The sequence below is a fragment of the Lentinus tigrinus genome, assembly GCF_003813185.1.
Source record: "Lentinus tigrinus ALCF2SS1-7 unplaced genomic scaffold L226scaffold_27, whole genome shotgun sequence".
Lineage (NCBI taxonomy): Eukaryota > Fungi > Basidiomycota > Agaricomycetes > Polyporales > Polyporaceae > Lentinus > Lentinus tigrinus.
The window spans coordinates 247,713-262,902 of record NW_027137936.1 but is presented as its reverse complement, the minus strand read 5'-3'; the positions used below and the strand labels follow the sequence as shown (position 1 = coordinate 262,902).

Genomic DNA, 15,190 nt, shown 5'->3' with positions numbered 1-15,190 from the left:
TGACACGCACCTCCCATCGAGACCACTTTCCGATCCCCCGCTACGGCTTTTGTGTGCCTGATGATCCGCTGGTTTGAAAGTAATTCGCATTGAATGACCTCAATGGCCCGCTTGATCGTTCTGCAACATGCACTAACCGCTGCTATACTATCCACTCTGCTAGGAAATACCTGTTCGGCATTGCACTCGAAGTCTGGAATGGGCGGCCATTATTCGCACGACCGTCCTGTGTCGAACATCTGGATCGCCGGTCGGTCTACTCAGGTCTAACCCCTCACGGAGAGGCCGTGTCGATTTGAGCCTGATGCGTTCAAGCCGTACAGTCAACGGTCATGGTATGTGCGCTATTTTCGTCGTGCCGTAGTCTGGTCTTATCACAAAGCCCGGCACTCAGCTTCATAGGGCTCACACGACCTCAAGAATGCAACTAAAGTATCAGGGGAATTTGAATCGAGACCGCGAGGCTTCAGATTGGTTCTAGGAGGCAAACCAATGTGAAGATGCAAGGTTCGTGCGGGCCGCTCCGCTATGCCGGTTTCGGGGTTATTCTGGCAGCTCGTTATCTGATATGATAACGGTCTTCTAGCCTCGAACCTAGTATAAACCTTAAAGTTCGGAAGCTCCACGCGGCGGTCGTGGCGTCGACCGTTCCTCTCCGTCTTCGAGAGCTATGTTCAGCTACGTTCCGCGGCTCGGACATGACCTAGCATCCGTCGGATGGCCGAGTACGGCGTGCGGGGCACCATTCTCACATCTGGTACGGCGCTGTCACGGTTTACTATGGCTTCACCTTCTTGCGCTGACGAGAACTGGTCGCCTCAAGTCTACCAGGACTCACTAGTTACTACCGGTACTAGGCACTGCAATACAATATCCATGCTCCCTTTTCACACCCCATTCCTCCGACATTCGTCCATCGGTGCCGAATGTGCATCGCCAAGGGTGTGGCAACCGAGAGCGCCGTACACTGGTATTTCCACCGTTCCATGGCGACATACAGTCAGATACCACGGTCCCTCCTTCTCGCCACTCCGCGCCTTTCACTTCATGGAACAGAAGTCGATGGGCGCCTGGCACAAACCGCGAGGGGAGGAGCACATGCTCTCAAAATACGACCGCACGGTTGTCTCGGCTCCTCATCACGGTGCTATGTCGAATTGGTGGTGCTTGGATCCCACACATGCGACAGCATGGGTACGTCGGGCATATGCGATCGACAGAGGGCGCGTTATGCCTTCATCTGGTTCCGGCTTCCCGCACCAACAACATGGGGCTTACGAATAACCATCGCTCAACACACGAAAGCTTCTTTGACATCCCGCATGCAGTCGCATGACCAAGAACACGGGCACGCGCTCACTCCGAGACGATGCACTGGTCCCATACGACCATGCCACTAGCCATGATGAAAAAGAAATGCGAAATGCAATACGGTGTTACTACAGTGAGTTTACAAACATATCATATCGTGCCATTCATGATTTTGTACGCCCCACAGCTCCAAAAACACCGCGATAACGTTAGCGGCTCACGAGCTCTCAGCAATAGCGGCAGCAGCCTCCTTCCGCTCGCGACGTTTGCGGCCCATAGCAGACTCCCTCCCAAGCAGCTTGGTGCGGCCTTCCTTGAACTTGAGGTAGATGAGGACGACGATGACAGCGAGCCAGTAGAAGATGTATGAGAGCACGGAGCCGATAGTTGCGCTGTTCGTCCAGCCGAAGATGGCGGAGAAGATCGTCCAGCCGTCCGAGTCGAAGTTGTCGTCCGGGTTGCAGCAGTCGAGGTGCCACACACTCCCACGCACGTCGAAGGAGCCGGGACCGTCGCCTCCCGCGTCGTCGACATCTGCGCCGAGCCTGGTGAATTGCGTTTGTGAGTCTGTGCTTTGGTCCGTGGATGAGCTGTTCGAGATACGTACAGGTGGTTGAAGGCATTTTCCTGGAATGCCCAGACTGCCTTCGAGAAGAGGCCAGCGCCGATGAGGAGCAGGAAGTTGGTCATGACGACCATGAAGACCGTGAGCGCTGCATAAACCATGAGCATGTGGACTTTCCTGAACTAGTAATAAAGCACTCACTCGTCCTACTGGCGAACGCGTAGATGAGATATCCACAGATGAGACCACAGACGAGACCGACGATGGCAGCAATAGGAATCGCAGTCGCCGGCTGGCCGAGGGAGACACCACCGACGAAGACGACAGCCTCCATACCTCCGGAAAGGTTAGCTTGCCTGCACTGACTGACCACGGGAAGGGAACTAACCTTCACGCAACACAGTGATGAAGGGCAGGAGGAAGAGCACGTACTTCCCAGTGCGCGCACCCCGATCGGCAGCTGCAAAGCGTCGAAGGTTAGTCGCGTCTCCGCCTGGACATAAGACGGCTACTCACTGTTACCAGTGAAAGCACGCTGGAGCTTGACGCGCCATTTCGCCTTGGCACGGTCCATCTTGAGCATGCTGATACCCATGACGAAGATGATGAGTGATGCGACGAGCTCGAAGATACCTGCGTCGCAGATATTCATCAGTAAGGTATGTGATGCGTTCATGCAAGTCCGGCCACGTACCCTCCCAAAGTTCCTCGGACTTGGCCCATAAGTCGCTCGCCTGGGTGAACCAGACGGCGATGAACGCCGCACCGATAGCGAGAGCGATGAACAAGCCGAGGAACGCGCCAGAGAAGATGTAGATGCGCATCTTGCGGAGGACCCGCTTGGTGTCTGCCTGGGGCTCTTCGCCCGATGTGAGCACGGGAGTGGCTACGACGCTGCCAGGGTTGGAGGCGGAGCTGTCGGACTTCTCGAGCGCAGGCCGCTCCGTCTCTTTCTCCTTCTCCTTGTCGTCCGAGGTGGCCGTGATCGTGGAGGGCGCGACGGCCCCCGGGATTAGCGAGGGGTCCTGGTGGATGATCTGCTCGACGAGACCGAGAAGGACGGAGATGATGATGGCGGCCTCGAGGGTCTCGCGGAAGACGATGAAGAAGATGGGCACGGAGAAGACGTTCCTCGCCATCGTGCTCGAGAGGGTGCGGGGACGGGGAGTGTCGGGCTTCGTGCACTGGGGGAGGGCGAGGGAACCTGGGCGCGAAATAGCCTCGAGCAGATATTAAGTATGTAGCGTGTCGAGGGTGTGCGCGCAAAGTACGCGACGTGATCGAGTGGGCAATTTGATCGCCCGGAATTCTTCGGCGAAAGGACTGAGGCGGTCCCTGGTGGACCCCGCTCGAGAGAATGGGTGGGGAAGGGATACCGAGGACGAGGTCGGCCGGGACAATCTTATCAGATAAGGAGTCATCAGACATGGGCACGGTGTGGTTCCGTGCTTCCAGACTGCGTGATGGCGGGAATATGGAGGTGCAGACGCTATTTGCGACGCTCGGTGTGTCGGTATGACGGACCTGACAGCTCCTTGACAGCGCCGCCCTGAATGTGCAACGGCAGCCTCTGCTCAATTTCTCTGTGCGCGTGGGGAGAGCGCACTGACCTCTCTGTCGGCAGGTCCTGGTGTTGGGAAACATCCTCGCAGTTCAACAATGCCGAACATGTGTCGAAGTACTTAGAAGCCCGAGAAGACCCCGTGGTGCATGGATTGAAGAACCAGGACCGTAAGGGACCATACGGAAATAGCTATCTGATAAGATGGGCGCCCGGCGATCCAGGTGCGGTCCAGCCGTTATCTGATAAAATTTCTGATCGAGGTTTCCCGCCACCATCGTCCCCAAATGTTGCCCGGCCTCCCGACTCCATCCCATCGTTTCGGATGAAGAAATCTCGTCTGACCTCCATGAACTCCCGCAATATTGCCTCCATTCAAAATGCCTCGCCCCGACCCCGGTCTTCTCCTCGCCCACCCCCCATATCTTATCTCCTCCGCCTCCCAGCATCTCTCTCGCTCCGAGAGTGCTGCCACCTCCTCTGGGCCCTCGGTACCGCGTAACGACCCTTGTACAACATGAAGTGTTCCGTACTCGCACTCCTCTCCGTCGCCTCTCCTGCCTTCGCGGCAGTCAAGGAGTTATGGTGGGACATCACCTATGTCGAGAACGCCAACCCGGACGGTCTCCAGCCTCGCCGTGTCATCGGGGTCAACGGCACCTGGCCGTAAGTATCTAGCTGTGTCTGACTTTCGCCTTCGCAATATGACGCTCTTTGTCAGACCACCGCCGATTGACGTTACGACAAACGACACGCTCATCGTCCATGCGACCAACTCTATTGATGAGCCCTCCTCTCTCCATCACCACGGCATGTTCTTCAACTCGACGTCGTGGATGGACGGTGCCGTGGGTGTCTCACAGTGGTATGTTGGCCTTGTGCGCCAGTCACGGTACTTTTCACTGACTTTACATGCAGTGGTATCCCAAAGGGCTCCACTTTCGACTACGTCGTCCCAATCAACTCCTCTGGCCAGTGGGGCACCTACTGGGTTCACGCACATGCTTCGGTCAGTACTCCCGGGATCTGCCGTCGTGTTATCGACGAGCTCACCCCGCTTTACAGGGTCAATATGTTGACGGTCTCCGCGCACCAGTCGTGATCCACCCGGAGAAGGAGGCACACTCCTACGACGAGGAGTTCACGGTAGTCCTCGGCGACTGGTACCACGATGAGCACTCCGAACTGCTGGCGGAGTTCGTTAGCATCGCAAACCCTGGCGGAGCCGAGCCTGTACCAGGTTCGTCCTTGCGTGTCTCTCTACCCGCGTATATTGCCTGACCTATATATGTGCAGATTCGGCACTGATCTACTTCGCGCAAAATGCTACCTACCTCGGTCCTATCTCTGGCACTAACCCTGATCCCGTCACCGGCAAGGTCGGCTTCAACGAGAACGCCACGCTCCCCTTCCAGCCTGGAAAGACGTACCGTCTGCGTATCGTCAACACGAGCGCGTTTGCGGCGTTCTTCTTCTGGATCGACGGTCATGACATGCGCATCATCGAGGTCGACGGCGTACGTTGTCCACGCTTCTCCATGCTAAGTCTTGTACTAACCGCCTCTTCACAGACGGACGTTGAGGAGTCCCCCATTGACCTCATCTCGATCACAGTAGCCCAACGGTACTCTGTCCTCGTCACTGCACGCAACGACACCTCCGCGAACTGGGCCATCCATGCCAACATGGACACCGACATGTTCGATACCGTCCCTGACGCGCTCAACCCTAGTACGTATCATCTCTATTCACTGTTTGGACATAGCTGACGATGACTATCTTAGACGTCACCTCCTCGATCACCTACGACTCCTCCGCATCGCTCACCGACCTCGGATTCGTTGACGCCTACCACGACGTCGATGACCTCTCGCTGGTACCGCTTGAGGTCATCCCTCTCGAGCCCGCCGACCGCACCATCGAGCTCGAGGTGCTCTTTGACACCATGGACGACGGCACAAACCACGCCATGTTCAACATGATCACCTACAACACCCCGCTCGTGCCCGCCATCATGTCCGAGATGTCGCTCGGGGACAACGCGACCACCGCAGGCGCGTACGGCCCGACCGCCTTCGTCATCGACCATCTCACGACGTTCGACATTGTTCTGAAGAACGGCGATGCTGGCAAGCACCCCTTGTACGTTTTCTTCTTCTCGTCCTGGCAGGAAGGTAGTTTGGCCGCTGACCACAGCTGATACAGCCACTTGCACGGGCACAAGATGCAGCTCGTCGGCCGCTCGCAGGACTACACGTCTGACGACCCGGAGCTGAACCCGCCGCTGAACGAGAGCCAGCCGAACCCCATGCGCCGCGACACCGTGCAAGTCCCGTCTATGAACTCGGTCACACTCCGCGTCGTCGCCGACAACCCCGGAGTCTGGTTCTTCCACTGTACGTTGCCCCTCTCAACGCACACTCTCACATCCGTGCTGACTCCCTTCTTCACACAGGCCACATTGAATGGCATCTCGAAGTCGGCCTCGCCGTCACCTTCGTCGAAGCGCCGCTCATCGCGCAGCAGCACAACAACATCCCCCAGTACATGTTCGACCAATGCAAGGCGCTCGGGATGCCCACGTCCGGGAACGCCGCGGGGCACGCGTCCGCGACGGACCTCACCGGGCTCCCGTCCGGGCCGTTCCCGCAGAACAACGGCTGGCACGCGAAGGGCATCGGGGCGATGTTTGGGTGCGTCTTCACGGCGACGATCGGGATGGCCTCGGTGACGTGGTATGCGCTTGGGGGACACATCTCGGAGGAGGAGATGGAGCACGAGGCGAGGGAGCACCAGGAGGCGAAGGAGAAGCGGGGCAGGTTCTTTGGGCTCGTCAAGAAGATTAGGTCTTGAGGCGGGCGGGAGGTGTCCCTGCTAGTGTGCGATGCGTGTAGCGACGTTTCTGTCTGTTTTTTTGTGTGTATTCTTATGGTAAAAGGCCCGTGGCTGCATAGACACAGGTCATGTAACAGCTACGAGTTTTGACGAAGTCATGCCCTCTTCGTATTCATCGTGGAGTTGAAGTGGGAGACTGATTCGACTGCATAGAGTTGTTCGCTTCTGGACACAGCCAGTTCTCATTGAACGGTATCGTAGAGAGAGGTTGAAGGGTCCGGCGCTCTTCAATTTCTCCCTCAGGACTCAGCTTCTCTGGGCCGTAGACGAGGAGGTAAACCTCTTCATCTGTTCCCACGTGAGCAGGCGCAGAAAGCGAGAGCAAGTCTCATACCTACCAAAGATGATATGTTCAAGTTTGTGTATGCGACTGTGGCACAAGACTGGTAGGGCGGGATAGCGGGATAGCGATTGCAATGCTGTAGTGTACGTCTCTAATGTGACTATGGGTACAATGCTAGGGCGGGGGTGTCGGCGCGATTCGCGAGGGAAGATCACGAGAGACGGACACTCACCAGTGGGTATATGTATAGATGCATGACCTCTCCTCTCCCACTCATGTGCTCGACCACCCCGCCGGGACACTCCTGACCAGTCCTATCCGAGCGGCAAGCTGCCGCGCCTGCAACGCCTGTAACCGTTTCGACCGCGCGAGGAGTATGGCAATGGCAAGGACACCGACGAAGAGGTTGCAGGCGAAGAACTCGTAAAAGTCGGCACGCTCCTTCTCCACTATCCGCCCGCACGACTCCCAAGCTGGTATCTCGCCCTGAGGCGACTCTGTTGGGGAGTGGTTGTGCGGCAAAGTGGGCGATGTTCCAGGGGTAGTTGTGGAGGATGCGGGGACACAGTGCATGAGCCGCCGGTTGCCAAACGGTTGGCAGAAGGGTTCGTGCAACTGCGACGGACGTCGGCTTCGGGAGCTCACATAAAGGAAGGAGGACACGTACTGCATCTTCCGGACAAGGCTCGCAGGTCCCGAAAGGTAGACAGACCAGGTTCGTTCCATTACTCGCATTAGTAGGATTGTTGGTGAATTGACCCTGCGCGAACTGCGCGAACAGTAAAGCCCAGAAGAACCTGTGTAGTATGAGGACGATCAGGCACAAATAAACATTTTCTTGCAGCTTCATGCGTACCATAAGAAAGTTATAAGCTTCATGCTACATGACACGACGGAGGCGAGGGAAGCAGAGGAGCGCAGCGCGGTTGCGCGAGTTGCAGTGCGCCGGAGCGGGGGAGAGGCGCTCACGCGTCACGCATTGCACGTGACGTGCCCAGTATCGTATGGACAATGGGGAGGGGCAACCGCCCTGCGAGATTTCGTTAGCGCGCGGACAGGCGTCTCCGGCTCAAGAGATGAGATGGGTTGGGCTGCCGAGTTGCCGAACTCCGAAGTGCATCTGAGATACGCCGCGTAGCAGCCGCTTGTCATGGATGCGAGTTCTGCGATGGTCTGCCCTTTCTGCAGTCCGCAAATGCGTGTCATCGGCCAGATCTTGTACACGAAACCTTTGAATAGATATAATTGAGTAAATTTTCCATTCCGATTGTCCTAGGAATGAGCAGAAGGTGGTGAAATCAAGGATTATGTGGATTATGTAAGCTGGTCGAATTGTACCAGCTGCTGTACAGTGGTCATATGGCGATGATATCTCATTTTGAGACGGACAATTTTAAGTAATAACATATTTAAATCGATTTGTGCTATGAAGATGGCATGAAGGCATGTATAGCGGACTGCAGAACTCGCGCAATGTTGTGCCCTACAATACACATAAGCGCCCGAGATGGGCGAATTGAGGCTTAAGACAATGCAACCTCTCCACAACTGATTTACTTCCCATGAGGGGTTGAATACACGCCAGACAAGACGCACATTAAAAACAATGCTCCGGAGCTCACATGGAGCAGCTCAACCATGTCCATGCCCGATGCAGAGAACATAAATCCTGGATTATGTAAGCTGGTCAAGTTGTACCAGCTGCTGTACGGTGGTCAACTGGCGATGATCTTTCATTTTGAGACGGACAATCTTGAGAAATAACATATTTGAATCGATTTGTGCCAAGAAGATGGCATGAAGGCATGTATAGCGGACTGCAGAACTCGCGCAATGTTGTGCCCCACAATACACATAAGCGCCCGAGGTGCCTACGAGTAACGCAACCTTTAGACAAGTGTTCTCATTTGGTTTGGTTTCTATTGTTGATGATATGGACAATTAGATCTAATATTATGAGAGATCTGAGTCTTGATGAAGTACAGAACATGTACGACTCGCAAAGTGGGAGGCGTCGGACGCGCGACACAGAGAGACCACAACCATCTCGCTTAGACACGGTGTCTCGCGTAGATTCTTGTGGCGCCGCTTAGATGAGATCAAGAAACTGATTCCATGTTTCTAACTCCGCCGACTGCGATAAGCTGGCCATCAAAATAACAGGCGTTGCCGCTCCCCATGGACAATGCATGAGTCGGACGATGTGGAACCTCTCATGCAAGAAGGCGTAACACCCTATCATTCAAAGGGTAGCGGTGATAAAGGTACACGTAGATTCAACACATCCACGATCCGAGGGTTTCTTGGGATAGTCAATATCACTATAGTACAGGCGGATGGGTACAAGTCGGTCTCTCACTTGAACCGCAGACTCCTTGAGGTCTAGTCCAACCTGGTAAGCATCTCGTCATCATGCTCAGGCCGAATAAGTGCGTCGTCGTCCACGCCCGCTGGCCACCGAATGACCTTCGAAAGAAAGAGCGGGTATCGCACTTCGCCCTCGGTTCCCGCCCAGTCAAAGTCCACGATCCTGACTCTCTTCCCCGTGTCTTCGCCCTCTGCACCAGTCGGCTTCGCGATGATGACGTTCCCCAGCCGAATATCGCCATGCACCATCTTATTCTCATGCAGCAGTTTCACCGCACGCTTGATTGCATCGCGCACGTCATCAGGAACGGCACGTTCCTTGCTGGCGGAAAGCATCGCATGTGCCGTCTCGCCCTCGATGTACTCCATTACGACCATCCGGCGGGAACCACAGCCTCTAGCCTCCGGGCCCTCAAGCCATATGTTGCCATAGTACAGTAGCTTGGGAGCCAGGCCGTGGGATGCAAGGAGCTCGTGCGCGGCGTCTCCGTAGTGCTCGACGAACTTGACGACGATCTCCCGCGGCTGGTCACTCTCGCACTCGACGGCTCTGTAGGTGACGCAACTTTCAGCGACGTCCTTGAGGTAGCTGGTATACCTGAACTTGACGATCCGATCACCATCGCGGTAGGCGGTTGCCAAAGGGAAGTAACGCGGGACGTCGTCCGGGCCAGGGTTCTCCAGCTGCTCATAGAAATCCCGCAACCGGACGAGTGCATTGCCAAGTGCGAGGAAGACGCGCGCGATCCGGTGCGCGTTCGCGTCGTCGTTTAACCGGCTGTTGGCCAGCCAGATGTAGTCAGTGAGACGGTGCACGACCACACTGCCCGTGAATATGGCACCACAGATAATGATGTAGGACCCCGCGACAGCGATGATGAAGGAAGGGCAGAAGCATGCATCAAAGAGGCGCTAATGCTTCGTCAATAAGGAGGTCAATTCACAATAGGGGGAGGCACCTACCTTTTGACCTTGGTCCATCCAATGCTGAAGGTAGGAGAAAGAGCCCTGGACCGAGCCATCGCCACTAGTGCCAAGCTCGTCCTTCTCCTCCAATATGGCCAGCGCCGCAAGACCTAATGGAGGACGGACACGGTTTTAGCTCTGTATGTGATCAGCCGACGTCTTGTTACTATTGACGACTTGTCCGAAGGTAGCGGAGAGGATATTGCTGAGAAGAGATCGTGTGTTCGCCTGACGACCGAGCTCGTCGTCAACCTTGATCTGAGAAACAGTATCCATGAGTTCCCCAATTCTTCGAACGAACTCCTCCGGGAGTGGTGTTTGCTCATCGTGGCACTCGGCCTTGAATTGTGCAAAGGCGTAGTGGAAATCTTCGACTGGGGGAGCAATTGTGGTGTGTTTGTTGCCGTATCGTCCGTCGAGAATAGGATTTTCACCACTCTGATGCTCGTGGTAATGGTTCGGTTGACAATTTCGAGATGGCGTGCCACTGGGTCCCGACTGTCGCAATTTCTGCAAGCCTGGAATGTGAGGTATGAGCTGGTTGCGCTACATACAACACGAGTGCAAAGACGGTATACCCATACCTTTCCTAAGCTTGGTGAGAACATCCTTCGCCTCGTCCGCATGCTCAGCCGCATCCACCGTCACCGCCTTGTAAGGTTTGGAGACCTCCACCACAAGCGTTGTTATGGTGTCTGCCCGAACGCCAACACCAAAGATGTCTGATACGACAGCTTCACTGTCTAGCGCATCGCAGAATTTGCTGAGATCATGGTCGTATTGTTTCAATAAGGAAACCAAGCGGTCAGGGTCACTCTTTGGTAAGAACGTGCGTGGCTGACAGTAGTGGCTGTCAGTAACCCCGTCGCAATGGGGATTAACTTGCAGCATCGGTTCACCTTCCAGAGCACAGTGTTCTCCGCCCGCACCAGCTCCGATCCAATCGTTTTGATGACATCGCGGATGACATCGAGGATAGTAGCACTCGAGGGGACGTTAACGAACAAGTGTTGACGGCCGAGTTCACCATATCGAAACACAAAGTAGCGCAGTGTTATCTGATTCTGAGCCATGTTATGGCAGGACTGAAATGTGTGATGACAGAAGGACAACGACGTGGAGGGAAGTTCAAGGTGATCTGGAGGTCATCGATTTGCTGGTGGTCCTGTGGTGGTCAATGGCGAAGTTCAACGTTCAACCGAATCAACGTTTGCAAGCGCCGACTATTGTCCGTAAAAGGAAACGAAGCGTGACTGTTGTGGTTGGCCATGTCACGCATCAATATTTCAATGCTCGGGACATTGTCTTTGAACCGTCCAACGTCCCAAATTCACTTGTTCAAGAACAGAGGCAGAGGTAAAGGATCAAATAATAATATTAAATGCAAACAAGCACCCGTATCGTACGGTAGGGTCCAATGCAAAAGCCAATAGGTCGAACAGAAGCCCATCAGTCGTCGTTCTGCGATTTCTTCAGTGTATCCTGCCAGTCCTGACCCAGTTTTGCCAATGTCTTGCTCCGTACTGAGATAACCCAGTGTCAGCACCTCGCAGTGGAGAGAACACGAAGGGGCGCACCAAAGATGTTCAGAACCTCTTTCAGCAAGTCCCGCTTCGACATCCCCAACACCGTAGGACAATATGCATCGTCTCTTCCCGGCCGCCTAACAAGCCGCTTGCTCATCAGCCTCTCGCCCCCTAGAACACCGACACTATCACGCCGATCCACGCACCAATACACCGGCCCAAACAGCTCCTTCACGAGCTCCTCCGCTTTCCCGCGGAACCCCTCATCCGCAATCCGCTTCGCATACAGCAGCAGTGCCTGCTTGTACTCCTGCGGGCTCTCCAATGCCTTCGTTGCATGGAGCTTGCTCTCCAAATGCCCCAGTGTCATCGCTGCGCTCCACCACGTCGGTCGCACCTTCTCCGCGCGCCCGTCATCCAAAGCCGTGCGCTCGCTGATCACGCTCTCCAGGGCGGCGAGTGGCTGCGCACCCCGCGTGAACTGGTTGTTGGTCCGCTGCCGGCCTTGCCACGCGTCGGAGCCTTCCGCCCACCATGGCTCGCTGAGCTTCGTCCAGACACACAACGATGAGTCGTATGAATGCGCGACGCCGTCGGAAAGTTGGATGACTGGAGCGCCGTTCGGTCGGACCGAGGCGTTGATGATGGTCAGGTTGGGAGAGGAGCCGAGGATTGCTGAAACGGATGTTGGCGGGAACTTCGCCGCTTGCTTCTTCACATCCCTAGAGGCTCTTGTCAGCAATTTTGACCTGCATTATATGGTTTCACAGCACACGTACCAAACATACAACATGCCCGAGATGGTCAAGAGCATGAGCATATTCCGAGAGCTCGCCAGTGCACAACATTGCGACCCCAAGCTCAGTGGGGGCATTAACCTGAGCAGGACATGAGCCTCCTTCGTTCTTAGGATATAGGTCAGGCAGGGACGCACCTCCGACCGGTGTGCGAATACACTGTAAGCGTCCCGTCTTGCATCGCGACCGCACAGAACGTCGGGGTGGCGGTGAGTGCAAGTATGGGCGACGGCAAGTAGTCAAGCCACTGTGTCTGCTTCCCGCTCACATACAGCACCTCGTTCGGCTCTGCATCGAAGGGTGGTTAGCGCTTTGCCCCTTCTCGAGATGAAACGCTGATACGCACCATCACCTTCAGCGTTCCTCCCCTCGAACACATCCTCGCTCCCCTCCACCGTCGCCTTCAAATAGGTAACCAACTGCGGTGGTTCCAGTCTCCCCGCCAGCACCGATCCCTCTGCCCACATCCCTGCCCCACCAACAGGCGGAGGTGCAGCACGCCCAGCAAGCGGCCTCACCGGAACAGTATCCCTGACCCTATCCCCCCCCAGCGTCCTCGGCTTGCTCGCCAAGCGGTCATCGAGGTCGTCCCCGGCCTTCCGCTTGCCCTTCCCGTTGTGCGCGCCAGTGTCGAGCGAGCTGATGCGCACCTCGCCATCGAGGTCCATCGGGAAGTCTGCGCTCTCACCCATGCTAAGCCCGAGCCCGAACGAGCTCGTGCTCGTGCCGAACGGCTGCGAGACGGAGAGCGGCAGCGCAGAGGTAGAGGGGACAGAGATAGGAATATTGGAAGAGCGCGCGGCAGTCGCGCTGATGCCGTTGGTGGAAGACGAAGGGATGCTGCTCGCGATGGAGCCTGCGAACGTGGGCTGGATGCGCTTCTTCGGCTTGCGCTTTGCCACGAGCGTGTGCACCTGCTCGCCGCCTGGCGCGGCGTTTGCGGCGCTGCCAAAGTCCTGGGACTGTGCGCGGGGAGAGGGCGGAGGGGTGATGCGATTGGGTTGTGGCTTGGCAGGCTCCAGCGCGGATAGGTGAGAATAACCTTCTGGTAGGGGCGGAGGGGAAAAACCAAAGCGCTTGAGGTATTGCTCCTGAGCGGACAGCGGCGCGATGCCCTCCATCTCGCTTGAGTCGAAGCTGAAGACAGCCATAGTCCCATCGGACGAGACTGCGTACAACGTCAGACCGTCTGCCGACCTACAGACTAGTAAGACTCAAGGTAGAGATTGCGAGCACACAGACGACCCACCAACTGAGGTCCATAATCTGTCTCTCGAAGACGTCCTTAGCCACCACGAGCGGTCTGGGGGCTTTCGTCTGCCAGACCGAAACAGCCCTGTCGTCCGCTCCGAGCGCCACGACCGAGCAGATATTGTGCGCAGTCACCGACTGTGACGTGTCGCGCAGGAATATATGCGGGTTGTACGCCTACAGCCAGAACTTCAGCAGAGGAAACCAAGTTTATTCGTGCAGTGGTACGTACAGCGACTTCTACGGTATTCTCGTGTCCCACCAGGCTGATCTCCGCCGTCCATTGGTTCCGCGCGATGACCGCCGCAATGAAGACGTAGCCCTCGTTGTTCGTCGCGTTTGACGCCGTTATATGTGCGCCGTCTGGGGACCAACTGCGACGAAGGGCATGAGAAACCGACCCACAAAGGCTGGCGCTAGACATACCTCAGCCGCCTAAAGAACGTCCCTGGGGAGTGGTCGAACGGCTTCCGGACCTCCGCCTCAAGCCCCCAGTCGGTCGTGCGCCATATACGCACAGACCTGTCGTCAGAACCAGTGGCCAGGAACTCTCCGACGGGGTCCCAGCATACGCCCTTGACGAACCCTTGATGCTGCTCAATCTTGCGCAGTCGTTCTATCCGGTCGTTCGCTTCCCTGAGTGCTAGAGAGAAGTCGTAATGACGCACCTAGTGTGTACCCGCACCATATGAGCACGGCCGAGTCCAACCCTACTGAGGCCAGATACCTGTCTCCTGGGGACCATGCGACGTCCGTGACGTCTAGTCCAAGTTGTGTGAGCTGAGAAGGTCGTGCAAAGCTGAAAGGCAGACGCACCACTCTCATGACCGACCAGTCGCTTCAGGGGTTTCCACCCCTCGACATTCACCTCGTCCGAGCCCCAGACCTTCCCCTTCGCGGTGGGATCCAAGTCCCAAATCATCACAATCTCATCGTCGCTCCCGCTCGCGAGCCACCTTCCCGAATGCGCCCACCTGACGACCAGCACCGGGCCCGTGTGCATCGTGAGCGTACACAGGCTCTTGGGCGGTCGCCCTGAGAGCTCGGACGCGTGGTTGAGGATCGGCTTGGTGCTCCAGATGCGCACCTTCGCGTCGAGGCCGCCAGTGGCGATTCGCGAGCCGTCCGGGTGCACATGGCAGGAGAATATCGAGACGCGTTTGTCGTCTGCGCGCATGGCCGAGTCTGGGTGCAGGTTTGCATCTTCGCTTGGAGGGTGGAGAGGGATGGAAGGGGGGCAGACCTTTGTGCATTACCCATGATGGTTTCGTGAACTTCATGACTGTGTCTCAGGGGTGGCTTGAAGTCGTGTCCGCCGGCGGAGGAGCGTCCAGATATAGCGAAGCTACAGCAGCAGATAGCGTACAGAGAAGTAGAGCACAAGAACAGCAGAATAAGATAGACCGGAGATGGTGGCACAGACTTCGACAGACTCGGTGGCCTAATGCAACTTGCAAGCCCCGAGGTCAACTTCACGCATGCACACAGCACAGTACGGAAGTTCTCCGGTGGCTGCGCATTCGAGCGCTCACTGTGGCTGCGAAGTTCCAACGGGAGAGGGCTCGAGGCAGGTTCATGGCAAAGTCTCAACTCGACATCATGGATGCATATTTCAGCAAATACTGGGTAGGAATACAATGCAGCGTGCAGGGTATGTCATGTCCGAAT

The 15,190-nt window shown here is 56.2% G+C and overlaps 7 protein-coding genes across 7 annotated transcripts; 3 read left to right on the top strand and 4 right to left on the bottom strand.

Annotated features, from left to right (window-relative positions):
- Positions 1-394: 394 nt before the first annotated feature.
- L226DRAFT_168558 (uncharacterized protein) lies at positions 395-1,406 on the top strand. Its single transcript, XM_067672602.1, has 3 exons — positions 395-507; positions 587-757; positions 824-1,406. The coding sequence occupies exons 2-3, from the start codon at positions 718-720 to the stop codon at positions 1,282-1,284; spliced, it is 501 nt and encodes a 166-aa protein (XP_067532343.1). The 5' UTR covers positions 395-507; positions 587-717; the 3' UTR covers positions 1,285-1,406.
- An 80-nt stretch (positions 1,407-1,486) lies between these two features.
- On the bottom strand, positions 1,487-3,236 carry L226DRAFT_537770 (iron permease FTR1). The gene is made up of 6 exons (XM_067681374.1): positions 2,571-3,236; positions 2,393-2,509; positions 2,265-2,336; positions 2,078-2,212; positions 1,919-2,024; positions 1,487-1,856 (listed from the first exon to the last, which is right to left on the bottom strand). The coding sequence occupies exons 1-6, from the start codon at positions 3,013-3,015 to the stop codon at positions 1,529-1,531; spliced, it is 1,203 nt and encodes a 400-aa protein (XP_067532342.1). The 5' UTR covers positions 3,016-3,236; the 3' UTR covers positions 1,487-1,528.
- Positions 3,237-3,335: 99 nt separating this feature from the next.
- L226DRAFT_168398 (uncharacterized protein) lies at positions 3,336-3,978 on the top strand. The gene has a single exon (XM_067672599.1). The coding sequence runs from the start codon at positions 3,430-3,432 to the stop codon at positions 3,937-3,939; it is 510 nt and encodes a 169-aa protein (XP_067532341.1). The 5' UTR covers positions 3,336-3,429; the 3' UTR covers positions 3,940-3,978.
- On the top strand, positions 3,955-6,290 carry L226DRAFT_467991 (Fet3 protein; the record flags this gene model as incomplete). Its single annotated transcript, XM_067676104.1, has 9 exons — positions 3,955-4,103; positions 4,159-4,302; positions 4,356-4,446; positions 4,503-4,677; positions 4,734-4,954; positions 5,009-5,168; positions 5,222-5,579; positions 5,643-5,833; positions 5,893-6,290. The coding sequence occupies 9 exons, from the start codon at positions 3,955-3,957 to the stop codon at positions 6,288-6,290; spliced, it is 1,887 nt and encodes a 628-aa protein (XP_067532340.1).
- Positions 6,291-6,894: 604 nt separating this feature from the next.
- L226DRAFT_426969 (uncharacterized protein) lies at positions 6,895-7,342 on the bottom strand (the record flags this gene model as incomplete). Its single annotated transcript, XM_067674657.1, has 2 exons — positions 6,895-7,230; positions 7,283-7,342. Coding segments are annotated over 2 exons (396 nt in total), but the record flags the coding sequence as incomplete, so codon positions are not given.
- A 1,566-nt stretch (positions 7,343-8,908) lies between these two features.
- Positions 8,909-11,021, bottom strand: L226DRAFT_615287 (uncharacterized protein; the record flags this gene model as incomplete). Its single annotated transcript, XM_067686755.1, has 5 exons — positions 8,909-9,894; positions 9,946-10,058; positions 10,116-10,466; positions 10,533-10,785; positions 10,848-11,021. 5 exons carry the CDS (start codon positions 11,019-11,021, stop codon positions 8,998-9,000), a joined length of 1,788 nt encoding a protein of 595 aa, XP_067532338.1. The 3' UTR covers positions 8,909-8,997.
- Positions 11,022-11,297: 276 nt separating this feature from the next.
- On the bottom strand, positions 11,298-15,074 carry L226DRAFT_537766 (WD40 repeat-like protein). The gene is made up of 12 exons (XM_067681373.1): positions 14,766-15,074; positions 14,339-14,707; positions 14,191-14,283; positions 13,949-14,138; positions 13,755-13,896; positions 13,521-13,699; positions 12,618-13,468; positions 12,409-12,559; positions 12,254-12,352; positions 11,681-12,196; positions 11,526-11,611; positions 11,298-11,471 (listed from the first exon to the last, which is right to left on the bottom strand). The coding sequence occupies exons 1-12, from the start codon at positions 14,800-14,802 to the stop codon at positions 11,398-11,400; spliced, it is 2,787 nt and encodes a 928-aa protein (XP_067532337.1). The 5' UTR covers positions 14,803-15,074; the 3' UTR covers positions 11,298-11,397.
- Between the last annotated feature and the right edge of the window lie 116 nt (positions 15,075-15,190).

Excerpts from the sequence above, each read along its gene's own strand:
- L226DRAFT_537770 (XM_067681374.1), bottom strand. The coding sequence starts at position 3,015 with ATGGCGAGGAACGTCTTCTCCGTGCCCATCTTCTTCATCGTCTTCCGC. Across the intron at positions 2,213-2,264 it reads CATCACTGTGTTGCGTGAAG|GTATGGAGGCTGTCGTCTTC; the intron begins GTTAGTTCCCTT and ends ACCTTTCCGGAG. Across the intron at positions 1,857-1,918 it reads GAAAATGCCTTCAACCACCT|GCTCGGCGCAGATGTCGACG; the intron begins GTACGTATCTCG and ends GCAATTCACCAG.
- L226DRAFT_168558 (XM_067672602.1), top strand. The coding sequence starts at position 718 with ATGGCCGAGTACGGCGTGCGGGGCACCATTCTCACATCTG. Across the intron at positions 758-823 it reads GGGCACCATTCTCACATCTG|TCTACCAGGACTCACTAGTT; the intron begins GTACGGCGCTGT and ends GGTCGCCTCAAG.
- L226DRAFT_537766 (XM_067681373.1), bottom strand. The coding sequence starts at position 14,802 with ATGAAGTTCACGAAACCATCATGGGTAATGCACAAAG. Across the intron at positions 13,469-13,520 it reads CAGATTATGGACCTCAGTTG|GTCGGCAGACGGTCTGACGT; the intron begins GTGGGTCGTCTG and ends ACTAGTCTGTAG. Across the intron at positions 12,197-12,253 it reads TCGGGCATGTTGTATGTTTG|GGATGTGAAGAAGCAAGCGG; the intron begins GTACGTGTGCTG and ends AAGAGCCTCTAG.
- L226DRAFT_168398 (XM_067672599.1), top strand. The coding sequence starts at position 3,430 with ATGTGCAACGGCAGCCTCTGCTCAATTTCTCTGTGCGCGTGGGGAGAG.